At 39.3% G+C, this 14,940-nt stretch overlaps 1 protein-coding gene across 2 annotated transcripts in view; it reads right to left on the minus strand.

Annotated features, from left to right (window-relative positions):
• Nucleotides 1-727: 727 nt before the first annotated feature.
• The window catches only part of LOC311095893 (alanine aminotransferase 2-like), a 34,594-nt gene continuing 20,381 nt past the window's right edge, over nt 728-14,940 (minus strand). The window contains exons 5-12 of one of the 2 annotated variants that reach the window (XM_084134743.1): nt 10,315-10,448; nt 7,973-8,216; nt 7,269-7,348; nt 7,044-7,180; nt 6,360-6,534; nt 6,119-6,274; nt 5,067-5,179; nt 728-1,580 (exon numbers count right to left, since the gene is read on the minus strand). In XM_084134743.1, the coding sequence (XP_083990869.1) occupies nt 1,490-1,580; nt 5,067-5,179; nt 6,119-6,274; nt 6,360-6,534; nt 7,044-7,180; nt 7,269-7,348; nt 7,973-8,216; nt 10,315-10,448 (1,130 nt within the window). In that variant the 3' untranslated portion in view covers nt 728-1,489. The remainder of the gene's footprint in view (nt 1,581-5,066; nt 5,180-6,118; nt 6,275-6,359; nt 6,535-7,043; nt 7,181-7,268; nt 7,349-7,972; nt 8,217-10,314; nt 10,449-14,940) is intronic. The other variant, XM_084134744.1, reaches the window with a different exon arrangement.

Below are 14,940 nucleotides of genomic sequence, written 5' to 3' on the forward strand. Positions count from 1 at the left end.
TTGGCCAAATGGTCTATAAATAAACCCCACTAAACTTTTTGTTCTAAGAGTGTGGCAGAACTGCTGGCAATGACAATGCGTGATGTGATTGTACCACTGTTCACAAGCTCAATAATGTTATTTGAAAAGTATTTAATGAATTCCTCATATTTAATAAATTTTTATCATATATATACAGTGCAATGCATAAGTGAATACACCCATGCTAAAGTTGACTAAAAAGAGGAATAAAAAATCGTATTTTGGAAATTGAACTTAATGCCTTAATTTAATAAATTAGGAAAAATCCAACCTTTAAGGACACCAATTTTCTTTGTGAATGAATAATGTATCGTAAATAAATAAATGTTCTTCCTTAAAATACATGGTGCATAAGTGAGTACACCCCTATGTTAAATTCCCATAGAGGCAGGCAGATTTTTATTTTTAAGTATTTTTTTTAATTTTTTTTTAGGATACTATGCATCCTGATAAAGTTCCCTTGGCCTTTGGAATTAAAATAGCCCCACATCATCACATAGCCTTCACCATACCTAGAGATTGGCATGATTTTATTTCAGTTAGCCTAAAAGCTAGTTTGATTTGCATTGAGAGATGATCTTATGGAAAGTACCCCATGCCAATCTCTAGGTATGGTGAAGGATATGTGATGATGTGGGGCTATTTTAATTCCAAAGGCCAAGGGAACTTTATCAGGATGCATAGTATCCTAAATTTTTTTTTTTTTAAATACTTAAAAATAAAAATCTGCCTGCCTCTATGGGAATTTAACATAGGGGTGTACTCACTTATGCACCATGTATTTTAAGGAAGAACATTTATTTATTTACGATACATTATTCATTCACAAAGAAAATTGGTGTCCTTAAAGGTTGGATTTTTCCTAATTTTTTTAATTAAGGCATTAAGTTCAATTTCCAAAATATGATTTTTTATTCCTCTTTTTAGTCAACTTTAGCATGGGTGTATTCACTTATGCATTGCACTGTATATATCATATGCAGGCATATGCAGTTATTAACCAACTGCACAATCATATTTTGTAAAAAAAAATGATGTTAACAGGCTGTCTTTTACAAGTTCACAATGTTTTGGTTTTTTTGGGCACAGCAAGAATGAACTACAGTATACAGTAAACAAACAAACAGACATTAAATAAACAAATAGAACCAATCTTAATAGAAATTAATAATTATGTGTTAAAATATTACTAGTAAAATAGCATTAATATTTTAATTGCTCACCACAAATGTAAGTTAGTTTTTTGTCCCCCAAAAACATTTGACATTGCTATTTATAGAAGAGCCGGGGTGGATACAATACTGTCCTCTCAGCATGGCTCATGTTCACCTCACATTTTTCATCCTGTTAGATAGGACTTAATTTGCATTGCAGGTATTTACCCATAAAACACATCTCAAAAGTGCAGTAGCTTTATGTGTGAAATTGAGGATTTGGTTAAGTCTGTCAGAAAATGAGATGGCAAGGGTTAAGAGTATTGGTCCGTGAAATGCTGGTGAAACTCCTTAATCTTGGCCAACACTATCTTCAGTTTCTCTTTTGAAGGAAGGATGGTCATTCTGTAGGAGAAGAATGCAAAAAGCAGGTACAGTTAATCAACAAATGGATTAAAAGACTGAGGATGCCAGGAAAAAAACGGATGCTGCTTAATTACGTAAAATATTTTTGCCACATTAAACAGAAAAAAATTTAGCGCATGTGTTAACGTCATAAATGCGTTTCAAGTTATGCAGAGTTAGACAGACTTGTCACCAATTCACCTTTTCAGTTCCTCCGGGACCAAAACAACGAGCTTATGCTGAATTCACACCATAACTACTGTAATTTTGAAGAGATGGAAATCCCTGACGTTCATGACTCGAATATATGCATTACAGGTCAGTGCTCTATAAGTTGTTTATGTGCATTATGATTGTAATGTTATGTGCTTTGAGACGAAGTAGTTTAACACCATCTCTTGTGGCGCTTTTATTTGCTTCCTTCTGTACGCGTTCATGGGCTTTGGAGGAGGCATGGCTTTGGGAGCTGGCTGAAGGGAGGGTGGGATCTTATGCTTTCAAAGCTAGCTTGCTATTGCTAGCCTCTCTGAAAATTGCCTAACATACCTTTAAGCAACAGTTTGGTACAACAAGGCCAGCTCAGGGCATAACTATTGTCTTTAGCTCAGGGGCATAATTATTTCCCCCTCCCTTCACATTAATCAACATGCCTTGTTCTCAGTCACATGGTTCCGAATTTTCCCGCTCTTGCAGAGTATAATTTAGACATCATTTCTGTAATGGGAAAACTTTAGACAGACTTTATTAACTTGAACTTATCATTCACACACGTAGGCCCACATACTGTAAAGCATATTGTAATGCCTTAATGGGTGGTTGACCTGCAGACTTAAACAACAGCTGGTCCAGAATGCAGCATCTAGTGTTATCTACATCAATTACAGTCTCAAAATTCTGGCCAGTTGATAACACCTAGAATGTCAAAATCGTCTGTATATCCAGACCAGGTGGTGGACCTGCACCCTGAGATGACCACAACACAGCCCTGAATGAGGATGCCATGGCAACTAGACAGACAAATGAGGATAGGAGCAGGCTTCACTCAATTTTAATAATACACTTTTCAGAGTGCTGGCCTAAAAATATAATACATAAAAATAGGACAGAGGCCGCACTATGCATAAACGTTTTTTATTCGTTGCACAAACGCGTTTCGGCGTGTGCCTTCTTCAGTGTGCACACTGAAGAAGGCACACGCCGAAACTAGACAGACAAGCCTTAGAGACAGATCACCAGCGAAGACCTCATTGACTAGACCACTCTGGGCAAAGATCCTCAGCAAAGACAACGAGAAACAGTCAAGTCCCCTGCACAGAACCTATGGTGTGATGTATCCCGACACTATACGGACACTGCCTACGGGACATGCCTAAAGAGGAACGGTACAGGGTATTATGAGCAAACTCAAACCCAGATAAGTCGAGAGCTCCAAGTGAATTGGTTGTCAGTGACCAGATACCTCAGTGGCAGTGTGGCAGCTTGGACTTTACTGAAAAATTAGAGGAGGTCCGTGTATTCTGGGGTGGCTCGGGAGGGCGAGGTGGGGACTTGGTAGTGACAGGTTCCATCCTGGGAATGGCCATGATCTCCGTGAACGGGGCTTTGAGCATTAAGATGGAGTTGTTCTTAGGGTTGTCTTGCAAGAGTTCTTGGAAAGTCTTAATTAGCTCAGAGGGACAGCAGAAAGCAGTATTCGAGATCTGGCAGTTGGTTCCCCACTCTCTGACACTCTCTGTCCCTTTTCGGGACCCGTCAATATGTGGGTTGTGAGCAGTCAACCATGGGAAACCAAGGATTATAGAAAATTTATTAAGAAAAACTGTATCCATTCCTAGTGGTCCCCCACCTGTAGCTGAAGAGGCGGGTGATCAGACCTGACCCCAGCGGGCTGCCGTCGACTTCTGTAATGTACGTAAGGGGGTTTGGGAGAATCAGAGGGGGAATAGCGAGACTCTGAGCCATCTTAAAGTCCATGAAACTCCCGGAGGCCCCTGAGTCAACAAAGGCACATATTTGATGGTGTCGCTGGCCCTGGGCCCAAGGTCACAGAGCAGGGGATAGTTCCTAGTCTCACCCCGGCCTTCCTACTCTGGATCACCAGGGGGAGGAGACAGTTTAACAGGACTTACTTGAGGACTGGTAGCCTCAAGTAAGCTGGTCTCCCACTGTCACTCCAGCTGGCATTCTCTGAGACGATGGTCGACCCGGATGGCCACGTCAATGAGGGACTCAAGATCAGGAGCAGGGTCTCGGAATGCTAAATTGTCCTTGAGCTCAGGGGACAAAACATGGTGAAAGGTCGCTCTTAGGGCTCATTCATCCCATCCACCCTTGGTCGTGAGAGTATGAAACTTCATTGTCAACTCAGGAGCGCTCCGGGTCCCTTGAGAGAGATTCAGCAGGCGGTGATCCACGTTTCCCCAACTGGCTGGATTTTTAAAAATTCGTTCATATTTCCAATGAAATGTTGACTGTTCGTGGTGATAATAATGGTAATAATGGGTAATAATGTAGGCCACCTTACTGCTCTCAGTGGGAAAAATGCTGGGTTGAATTGGAAGGCCAGAGTGAACTGGGTAATAAATCCCCATAAAGATGTCTGGTTAGGCCAGTGTGCACATGACCATGGACAGGAGTCGTCCCATATTCGATTTCAATTTAAGTCATTCAACTGAGCTCTCAGAGTTAATTATATTTATTAAGAGTCATCAAGTCATCTCCCACCACATGTGTAATCCACGTTTTTAGAGTTGAGCTACAAGTTATCGCGCTAAATCGTGTCTGCCTGCTGATCACTGATTGGCTGCGTGATCGTCGGCGACGTCAACACCAACGCCAGCTGACTCTGCATGGGCGTGTGTTTAATGTCATGATGACTGATTTTATGGACTACATGCACACTTTAGTTTGGTTTATTAACCAATCAGACTTTAAAATGCAGATGTTTGAAAACCGTCAAACTGACCCCAAACCAGCCCAAATTTTGTCCACCCGCCCAAACCCTTTTTTACCCGCACAATCTGGCAACACTGGTCTCCACCTGTTTCTTGTTTAGCTCCTTGCTTTATTACATATGCCTCCGTCTCATCTGTTCTTCGTCTGTTCCTGGTCTTGTGTTTTACTGAGCTGTAGCATTTGCAGTTTCGTGTGGATTGCATTCTTCCTGGATTATCCTGGATTACCTCCTTGCAGAAGAACCAACCTCAAAGATTGATCGTGAAGCCATTCAACTTCCTTCCACTTCCCTGACCTGAACTATTGAAGTCAGTTTCAAGTGGCAATGTTTGTGTTGTGCTTGAGTGTTGTTTGTGTTGTGTATAGCTTTGTCTTTATTTGTGTTTGACATGTGCTCCGCTTGCCTTCCCTATATATTGTTCCCTATGTATGGCCTTTCATTTCAGATGTTAATTCACTGTTAAATATAACCAAACACAAACAAATCAATGGTTGAATTTATTAATCTGGATTGTTTAAAGGGAGAGTAACCTGAAATGGTAGGTGCCATCTCGCTGTCCAAAGCCGCTGCCAGGAACCAAACAGATGCCTGTTTCTTCCAGAAGCTTCATACAGTAGAACATATCTGGAGATTGTCCCTTCTCCTAAATTTGAGGGGATGGAGGATTTCAGTTAGCGTTTTATGATAAAGTTTAATTCAACCAGATAAAAAAATAATAATAATGATTTAACAAAGAAAATATTGTTTTCATTTACTTTAACTCATTGTCATCTATCTTTCTAAGTCTTTAAGATGTTAAGTCTTAATGCAAACATCTCAAATTCTCAATATATATCAATATATTTCTCACTTTCAGAACCTGATTCTAACATTATACTGACATGAGAATATTGTTCTATTTGAGTAGAATCCTTGGCATGTATCATACTGATAAAGCCTAAAAAATGGATTTGTGCAGTGTTACAGGCAGCAAAAAGTGTGTAGACCATTTCTCTCACACACACATTGGTATTTATAAATAATAAACATCCACACAATCCTAACTATGTACATTAGTGGCCAAAAGTCATGTCCGGCCTAGGAAATTATTCAAATATGATTAAAAAGGTGTTAAAGATTTAGTAAGCATATTGCATAGTTGTGCTTGGAGTCAATACCCAGCGAAGCTTCTTTGCCATCTGACGGTGCGGTGTGAATTGGCCTTTAGGGATAGTGTTGGGTTAATGAGTCATGGTATCTTAAAACTGGAATATGCCCCATGAATCCCAAACAAGTCACTACAAAGGTTAGTTACGGTGCAGTCACATTAGCACTTTAGCAAAAAAGGTCCATTGTCAATGGTGTAGAGATGTATGAAGCACAGCTCACACAATCACTTTCAAACCAGGCAGCTGTTTGTTAGTCAACATGGCAAATTCACATTGCCAACAGACTCAATGCAAAATCTGCAGGGGGAAATCTTTTGAAATGATTGGATTTTTCCCATGAAAATTTGCAGAACAGCAGTAAATGTAACCACACCTTTAGAGATGTCCATAAAAAGAACAGATATTAGATTTAACTGAGTACAGGCCGATTCTACCTTGGCCTCCAGGATAGCTTTTGGTGGGAGGTGGATACGTGGGAAAGTGTACATTGCACCCTGCACTGGGTTACATTTTATTCCTGGGACTTGATTCAAGATCTCTTGCGTCATGTTGGCTTTCTCTGCCAGTGTGGCCAACGTTTCTGCGCGTTCCTGAAGACAATGGAGAAAAGGTTTGATTACTTTCTTCTTAACTGGTACAGATCAACAAGGAAACAATCAACGGGACATTATATACCTTGATGAATGTGTCATATGAGGGTTCATCTGGTTGAGGTGGATTGACCACCACATCTAAAAGGGCCTGACCAGGCACCGGAGGACACAGCCGCACAGACACCAGCTTAGTGAGCTGAACTTTCACCTCCGGGTCTAGATTTACCACCTCCATATAACCACCACGAAAACCACACCTTCAAGAAGCAAAACAGACAGGTTTAGAGCTTAACTATTTACTTGACCTATTTTAGGGCACTACTATTTGGTCAAACCAAATAGACAATACACAACATACACAATATACTTTAAAAAAATAAAAATTCTGGTGGGGAAAGAGTTAAATGTGATTAAAAGTCTAAATTAATCTGTTCAACATATTAAGCGATCAAGTCTCTTTAAGCATCTTGAACCTTTTGAAGTGTCACATTTTGATGTTATGGCTTTAGCTTTCAATGGAAAGACAGAAATCTCAGGTTTCAAAATATCTTCATTTGCGTATCAAAGATAAACTAAAGTCTAATAGATTTGGAACGACATGAGGGTGAGTAAATAATGACAGAATTTTTATTTTTAGGTGAGCTTAACCTTTAAGAACAAATAGTTATTAGGAGGAGTCAGATTCATTAAATTCTATAATATTATCAACAGAATACTTCCAAAAAACCTGCAGATAATTTGCACTTCTCTTGTTTTGAACACTCACTCTCCCATGTAGCACTTTGACGTTGAGTGAAATGAAGCTAGTTCCACTTTCTCAGAGTATTCTGGACCCATTTCAAACAGCACTTTCTTAAAGGAGTGAAACTTACACCCGTCTGCATAAACATTGTCCTGATAGACCTGGATAAAGCAGGGCATATTGAAAACATTATCATTGTGTGTTTTATATATTTAAAAACCCTATGTATAGGCCTATCATACAAATCACCTCGTCAGACATGAGGAAAAGGTTTTCTGTCGCAGCAAATCGGATCACATCTTCAATGCACTGCCGACTTTGCACTTGACCTGTCGAGTAAAGGTAGGCAGCGTTGCCAGATTATTTTCATGTTTTCCAGTCCAATGATTGTTCATAGCTTTCACCACTGCAACAACAATTTTTAAGCAAATAAGCACATACACTTTTATTTACCCACTCTTCTTATTTACATACTCAGCCAGGGTGCTTCTCATATCTTAAATCGTGCGTCATTTCCTTTCCTTGCTTCAAAAAATGCAAGGGAGGGATGCAAGGAATAGAAACAAGGAATCAAAGGTGTGTTTGTTATTTAGAATTTTTCTGAATTTGCCTCCAATTTCAGGCATTTGTGTTTCGACAAAAAGAGACTATTTCCTCACTTCTCATCTCTGCATGGCCCATTTAGACAACTGATACATCCTTCATCGTGGTGATCTGTTTCCGGGTCGTCGACTCGAACATGAAGGAGTGAGGAAAGAGGATGGACAATTTGAAGGGAATGAGAAGCACCCACAGTAATAAAGGAATATACAGTTGTGGCCAAAAGTGATGTCCGGATGGGATATTTGTTTTTAATGATCCTATAAGATGAGGTAAAATATATATATCAAGTAACTTATATTGCAAACCCAAACTGGCCACCACAATAAAAGCAGACAGATTTGTCATAACACCTGTGGGGTTTCCAGGATTGATAATGCACAGTGCTCGAGGGCTGCAGTGCTTCTTTGCTTCCTGCAGGGCGCGCCGTAACTCATTGATGTCCAAACTCCAGCAGTTGTCTTCTTCCAAATAGTAACTGATTTGCACAGCACCCAATTCAGCCAGAGCAGCGGAGTACAGTGGGTACTGAGGGATTGATATCATCACTCCCGTACGAGACATTCCTTCCCCTGACACTAGTAACTTAAGCATAGTCTGGCACAGACAAACACAGGCATTTAAATTTCTCATTAATTCTCTAATGCAACAATCAAAAATATGGATGATAAGAAAAGTGAATAAATATGAATAAAACTTTGCATAGATTTCAGCATAAAGTTGCCTACTTTTTTTTAAAGGTAGCTTATGCACAAACAAAGTTTTCATAAAGTTATTTGTACACCAGAATTTATGCAATTTATGCACTGTTCATGGACATGCGTATACACATTAGCCTTATGCCCCACACTGTCTGGTGGTTACACTACGAAATAGCCATACATACAGAGCTGACAATGCCTTTTTTTATATCCATGGCATAATTTGCATATAACTACCATATGTACAGTGAGGAAAATAAGTATTTGAACACCCTGCTATTTTGCAAGTTCTCCCACTTAGAAATCATGGAGGGGTCTGAAATTGTCATCGTAGGTGCATGTCCACTGTGAGAGACATAATCTAAAAAAAAAATCCAGAAATCACAATGTATGATTTTTTAACTATTTATTTGTATGATACAGCTGCAAATAAGTATTTGAACACCTGTCTATCAGCTAGAATTCTGACCCTCAAAGACCTGTTAGTCTGCCTTTAAAATGTCCACCTCCACTCCATTTATTATCCTAAATTAGATGCACCTGTTTGAGGTCGTTAGCTGCATAAAGACACCTGTCCACCCCATACAATCAGTAAGAATCCAACTACTAACATGGCCAAGACCAAAGAGCTGTCCAAAGACACTAGAGACAAAACTGTACACCTCCACAAGGCTGGAAAGGGCTACGGGGAAATTGCCAAGCAGCTTGGTGAAAAAAGGTCCACTGTTGGAGCAATCATTAGAAAATGGAAGAAGTTAAAGATGACTGTCAATCTCCCTCGGACTGGGGCTCCATGCAAGATCTCACCTCGTGGGGTCTCAATGATCCTAAGAAAGGTGAGAAATCAGCCCAGAACTACACGGGAGGAGCTGGTCAATGACCTGAAAAGAGCTGGGACCACCGTTTCCAAGGTTACTGTTGGTAATACACTAAGACGTCATGGTTTGAAATCATGCATGGCACGGAAGGTTCCCCTGGTTAAACCAGCACATGTCAAGGCCCGTCTTAAGTTTGCCAATGACCATTTGGATGATCCAGAGGAGTCATGGGAGAAAGTCATGTGGTCAGATAACTTGGTCATAGAACTTTTTGGTCATAATTCCACTAAACGTGTTTGGAGGAAGAAGAATGATGAGTACCATCCCAAGAACACCATCCCTACTGTGAAGCATGGGGGTGGTAGCATCATGCTTTGGGGGTGTTTTTCTGCACATGGGACAGGGCGACTGCACTGTATTAAGGAGAGGATGACCGGGGAGCTCTCCCTCCAAAGACCCTAACCCATGTATTGCGAGATTTTGGGGAACAACCTCCTTCCCTCAGTTAGAGCATTGAAGATGGGTCGAGGCTGGGTCTTCCAACATGACAATGACCCGAAGCACACAGCCAGGATAACCAAGGAGTGGCTCTGTAAGAAGCATATCAAGGTTTTGGCGTGGCCTAGCCAGTCTCCAGACCTAAACCCAATAGAGAATCTTTGGAGGGAGCTCAAACTCCGTGTTTCTCAGCGACAGCCCAGAAACCTGACTGATCTAGAGAAGATCTGTGTGGAGGAGTGGGCCAAAATCCCTCCTGCAGTGTGTGCAAACCTGGTGAAAAACTACAGGAAACGTTTGACCTCTGTAATTGCAAACAAAGGCTACTGTACCAAATATTAACATTGATTTTCTCAGGTGTTCAAATACTTATTTGCAGCTGTATCATACAAATAAATAGTTAAAAAATCATACATTGTGATTTCTGGAATTTTTTTTTTAGATTATGTCTCTCACAGTGGACATGCACCTACGATGACAATTTCAGACCCCTCCATGATTTCTAAGTGGGAGAACTTGCAAAACAGCAGGGTGTTCAAATACTTATTTTCCTCACTGTATATTGCCATGCAGATATTTAAACAAGATATATTGTCTGTGTCTATTTTTAAATGAATGTTACATTTAGCTTTGTTTTGTCTTCACATTTCTTGTTGTCTGTTTGTAGTATCTGCTTACCACGATCGCATCACTGGCTCCTATTGAGAGGTAAATGTTGTCAGGGTCACATGGGATTCCTCCATCTCGCCGTTCAATATAGCGAGCGACGTCCTGCCGAATTATTTCAATTCCCTGACTAGTACTGTAAGCCCCTGAAAGATCCAAAAAGCCAAATTACAAACACTTGATCAATTGCATAACACACAGTGTTTATTAAAAGTATTCTCTTAGTAACCTAATAGTTACTGCGTTTATTTAACAAAACGTGTTACAGTATTTATTGACCTTTGTTAAAGTTAGTTAAAATAAATGCAGCTGTTCATTGTTAGTTCATGTTAGCTCGGGTCCATTAAAAAAATATTAACAACTTTTGATTTTTTAATTATGCATCAGTAAATGTTGAAATGAACATGACCTAACATTTATATATACTTCAGAAGTATTTTTCATTGTTAGTTTATGTTAACAAGTGTAATAAATGCCACCTTATTGTAAAGTGTTACCGTTCTATTAAAGTATTCATGACCTGTGTTTCAACCATAACAAAGTATTGTGGATGTGCCATGGAACAGTGACAGTCTCAAATGCAATGCAACAATTTGTAATGTCTCAAAATCTTTTTTTTAAGCATGTTAATCTCTAGAAAGGTGCTCTTCTGCTTTTCAATACTGTACTTTGGAGTAGTTCACACAGTTACAGTAACTGATGTTCAAATTCCTCAGTATAGATAGACTGCTTAGATACTTGCACTGCAAAAAAAAAACTTCCTTTCTTTTAGGCACCATCAAATTCTTGTAAAATTATTATTTTTTGAGTCAAATAAGCAAATGCAAATATTGCATTTTTGTGGGTACATTTAAAATATTGCTGCCTTTACATGAAGATGAATATGATGGGATTATTTAATTGTACCAAAATCTGTATTTTGTCATCATGCACACACATAATATGATATTAAAGTTAACAGGCTAAAATGTTGGACTTCCCAGCATTGTTTATGAATCACACTTTGCCAGTTTAAGTCAAGACTGAAGATTCATCTCTTTAACCAAGCATGCTCATTCATCACCAAAACAGTTAGGTCGAATGGAACCAAAAACATAACATAAATCTTTATTATTTTATGAATCAGGCCAGAAGTTTCACTCAACACTACTTGTTACTTTCCATCTACATGCACCTTAGCAGACAATGAAGAATGGACCTTTGAAGGACTTATTCAATCAGTTTGATTAATATCTGTCTGTTGTACATGATTCCTACCAAATATACTGTATCTTACCAAGCTAATATACAACATACTGTATGTATACTATATATTATATCCTGTATACTAACCTTGCGAACTGTCCATGTTTTCTGTCCTTGTTCTACTATCCTGTTCTCACTAGCCATAAGAGCCTGGCTTCTCCAAAAGGTTCTTTCTCATTTATGGCGTTTATTTGTTCCTTACCAGTCATTATTGATCAAATGCTTGGTAAACAATGCTGGTGTCATGATGGTCTCAGACACTGAGATGAACACTGCTGAAGACACACCTCTTCCTCAAGCACTTGACTAACCATAAACAAAAGCACTTACTAGGGGTGTAATGATACATCGTTATATCGAGATATCATGATAAAAAATGTGACGATATGTATCGTTGACACAAACGATGTGATTCGCGATACATAGATTTAGTTTTATCTGAAGCTCAGCTTATTGTATTTATAAGGTATAATTCACCCAAAAATGGAAATTCTTTCATCATGTACTCACCCTCATATTGTTTCAAACCTATAAGATTTTCGTTCATCTACCAGAAAGTTTTTATGAAACCTGAGAGATTTATGTCCCTCCATTTAAAGTCCATTCCTCACAAATTTAAAAGATCCCAAAAATGTCATAAAGGCTTTGTAAAATAATCAATAGAGTGGTCTAATCCAAATCCATGCCTTCTGACGAGACATGATGACTTTATATGATAAACAACAGATTTACAATGCACATATACTGAAGTAAACATTCAAATACTTGTGTTTCCCATTGCTTTTTTTTAAGTAATTAAACTCACAGCGTCATGGTTAGTAAAGACACAGCACAGATGCAGGTAATTCACACATGCACATACATCTCTCTCCCTTTTTTAACTTTTGAGTTTTTTGATTATTGCTAAAGTACTCTGTAGACCCTTCACAACAAACACAAATATTCACCACAAATGTCCTGCACCAGAAACAGTTTGAATAATGTAGCTGCAAGCAGCAATTACCGGGGCCAAGCAGAATAAGACGACAAGACATGCCAACATTGCTGAAAGTGTCAGACCAACTGCAACAATCAGCAATTAAAGACATTTAAAGAGGATTTTAGGCGAAATGGCTGAAAAATCATAGAAACAGTAATTAAAAAATATGATTTAATGGATTATCACTTTTGACCAATAGGTGGCGAGGTCACAAAACTGATGTGATGTGGTCAGAGTGAAGTGACAATGAGACAAACAAAGTTTGGTGTCAATATGTCAAGGCATTGCAGAGATAAAGCCTGAATAGTCCTTTTGGCATCATGCCTCAACTTTGCTGCTGCGGTATACGAATACGGTTTCGCCAATCAACACGAAATCCATAACTTTTAGTCGGCACGGTCTGGAGATGATACGATTCGATTTTGGTGAAAATCGGACAAACGGTCTAGGAGGAGTTCGAAAAAGTAGGTTTTGAATGAAAATCAAGATGGCGGACAGGAAGTTTGGCCAAATAAGGTAAACTTGGTATCTATGTTCTCAGCTTGACCCAAGGAATCTATTAAGACCAGTTGCATTACAATAGGCCAATTTATTCAAAAGTTATTAGCAGTTTTGTAAATTTTGTTTTTACTTTTGAACACTAGGTGGCGCTGTCTTGAAATATTTTGGGTACCTTCAGGGGATGGTGCTGATGGCACATTCTGAGTTTCGTAATATTACACCAATGCATTTGTGTAGTATAGCATTTTATTTCACAAAACTGTATTGAAGTCAATGAGAATTTCATGTTTTGTTCTATTATAGCGCCACCAAGAGGCTGAGTCGCACCATTTTTTTTATGTGTCCTTAGAGTGAGCCCATACATATGTGTGTCGATTTTGGTGAAAATATCTCAATTCGCTTCGAAGTTATAGACATTTATATGAAAAAACACGTAAAAAATGACTGACACATGACTTTGATTGGAATTTACTACCCCTAAACATCAATATTTTCGCATTTGGGCATTGGTGTTTAACTATCGACCTATGTTTCCAAACTTCTGACGGTGGTTTCGTCTCGATCGGACAAACGGTTTCAAAGATATAGCCAAATGTTTTTTAAGAGCTAAATCACAACGCTACACAAACCATAAGGCGAAACCTAACATGTTTGGTATCGTTGGACTCGGCAACGATTCAGGAGTCTAAAGAGATGAGTCTTGTGAAAATAAGTTGACGACACCCAAAGTTATAAACATTTGGAAACATTTGGGGAAAAAAATTCACCACTAGATGGCACTGTTTCGAAACTTCTCAGGCTCCTTCAGGACATCATGCTGATGACCCATACCGAGTTTCGTAACGATACGTTCATGCATTCCTAAAATACAGCATTTTAGCACATAATTCAAAATGGCCGACAACCACAATGGCTGATCTGGTAAATTTTGTCGACTCGGCATGTTGCCCTGAATCTAACGAGACCAATTTTATGATTTTTGGACAAAGTGTTCAGAAGTTATTAGCAAAAATAGCCATTTTTCATATCTCCGGACCAGTAGGTGGCGCTGTGCCGAAACGCAGCATGTAGCCTCAGGTCATGCTTGCGTCTGTTTTCGCAAGCGCTACGTAAAATTTGTTTGCGCGGTATTCGAGAACGGTTTGACGATTCAACTAGAATTCCATAACTTTTTGTCGGCATGGTCTGGAGATGATCCGGTTAAATTTTCGTGAAAATCGGAGCAACGGCCTAGGAGGAGTTCGAAAAAGTAGGTTTTTCGGATAATTCAAAATGGCGGAAAAATTTTCATGCAATCGAATCGACTTGAGTCAAGGAATCAGAGGAAAAAAGAATTTTGTTTCTAGCCCTTGTGGTTCAAAAGTTATTAGCATAAACATGAGTGAAACTTTGGACAGTTGGTGGCGCTAGAGGGATTGAGTTGAAGACTCCACATTTGCTATGGTGACAGGTCAGACTGTCCTCTATCAGTGTGCCAAATTGCACAACTTTCCCGCAAGCGGTTCTATGGGCTGCCATAGAAGCCCAGTCGGAAAAATGAATAATAATAATAATAAGAACGGGAACAGATACAATAGGTGCCTCCGCACCTTCGGTGCTTGGCCCCTAATAAGCAATGGATTCCTATGGAGCTTCACATATAATCATATATACAGAATATGCATATTTGTAGTGCTGTCTGAGGGGAGGGCTCCGAGCTCGGAATTTGGCTCGAACCCAGAGTACCCTGCCTACCATCACACCATCCCTGGCCGGGATAAAAATAATTAAGAGTTTGGGTGGAGGAGGGATGCTGGAAAACTGTTGTGGAATAGAAATAAGTCGGCTATATATAAACATGCATCCTCTTGTGCTGACTGGGTAGATTATCTGAACGTACTCCTCTTGAACTTATGAAACATCATCATGTGTAA

Source organism: Abramis brama, assembly GCF_963993115.1.
Source record: "Abramis brama genome assembly, chromosome: 14".
Classification (NCBI taxonomy): domain Eukaryota; kingdom Metazoa; phylum Chordata; class Actinopteri; order Cypriniformes; family Leuciscidae; genus Abramis; species Abramis brama.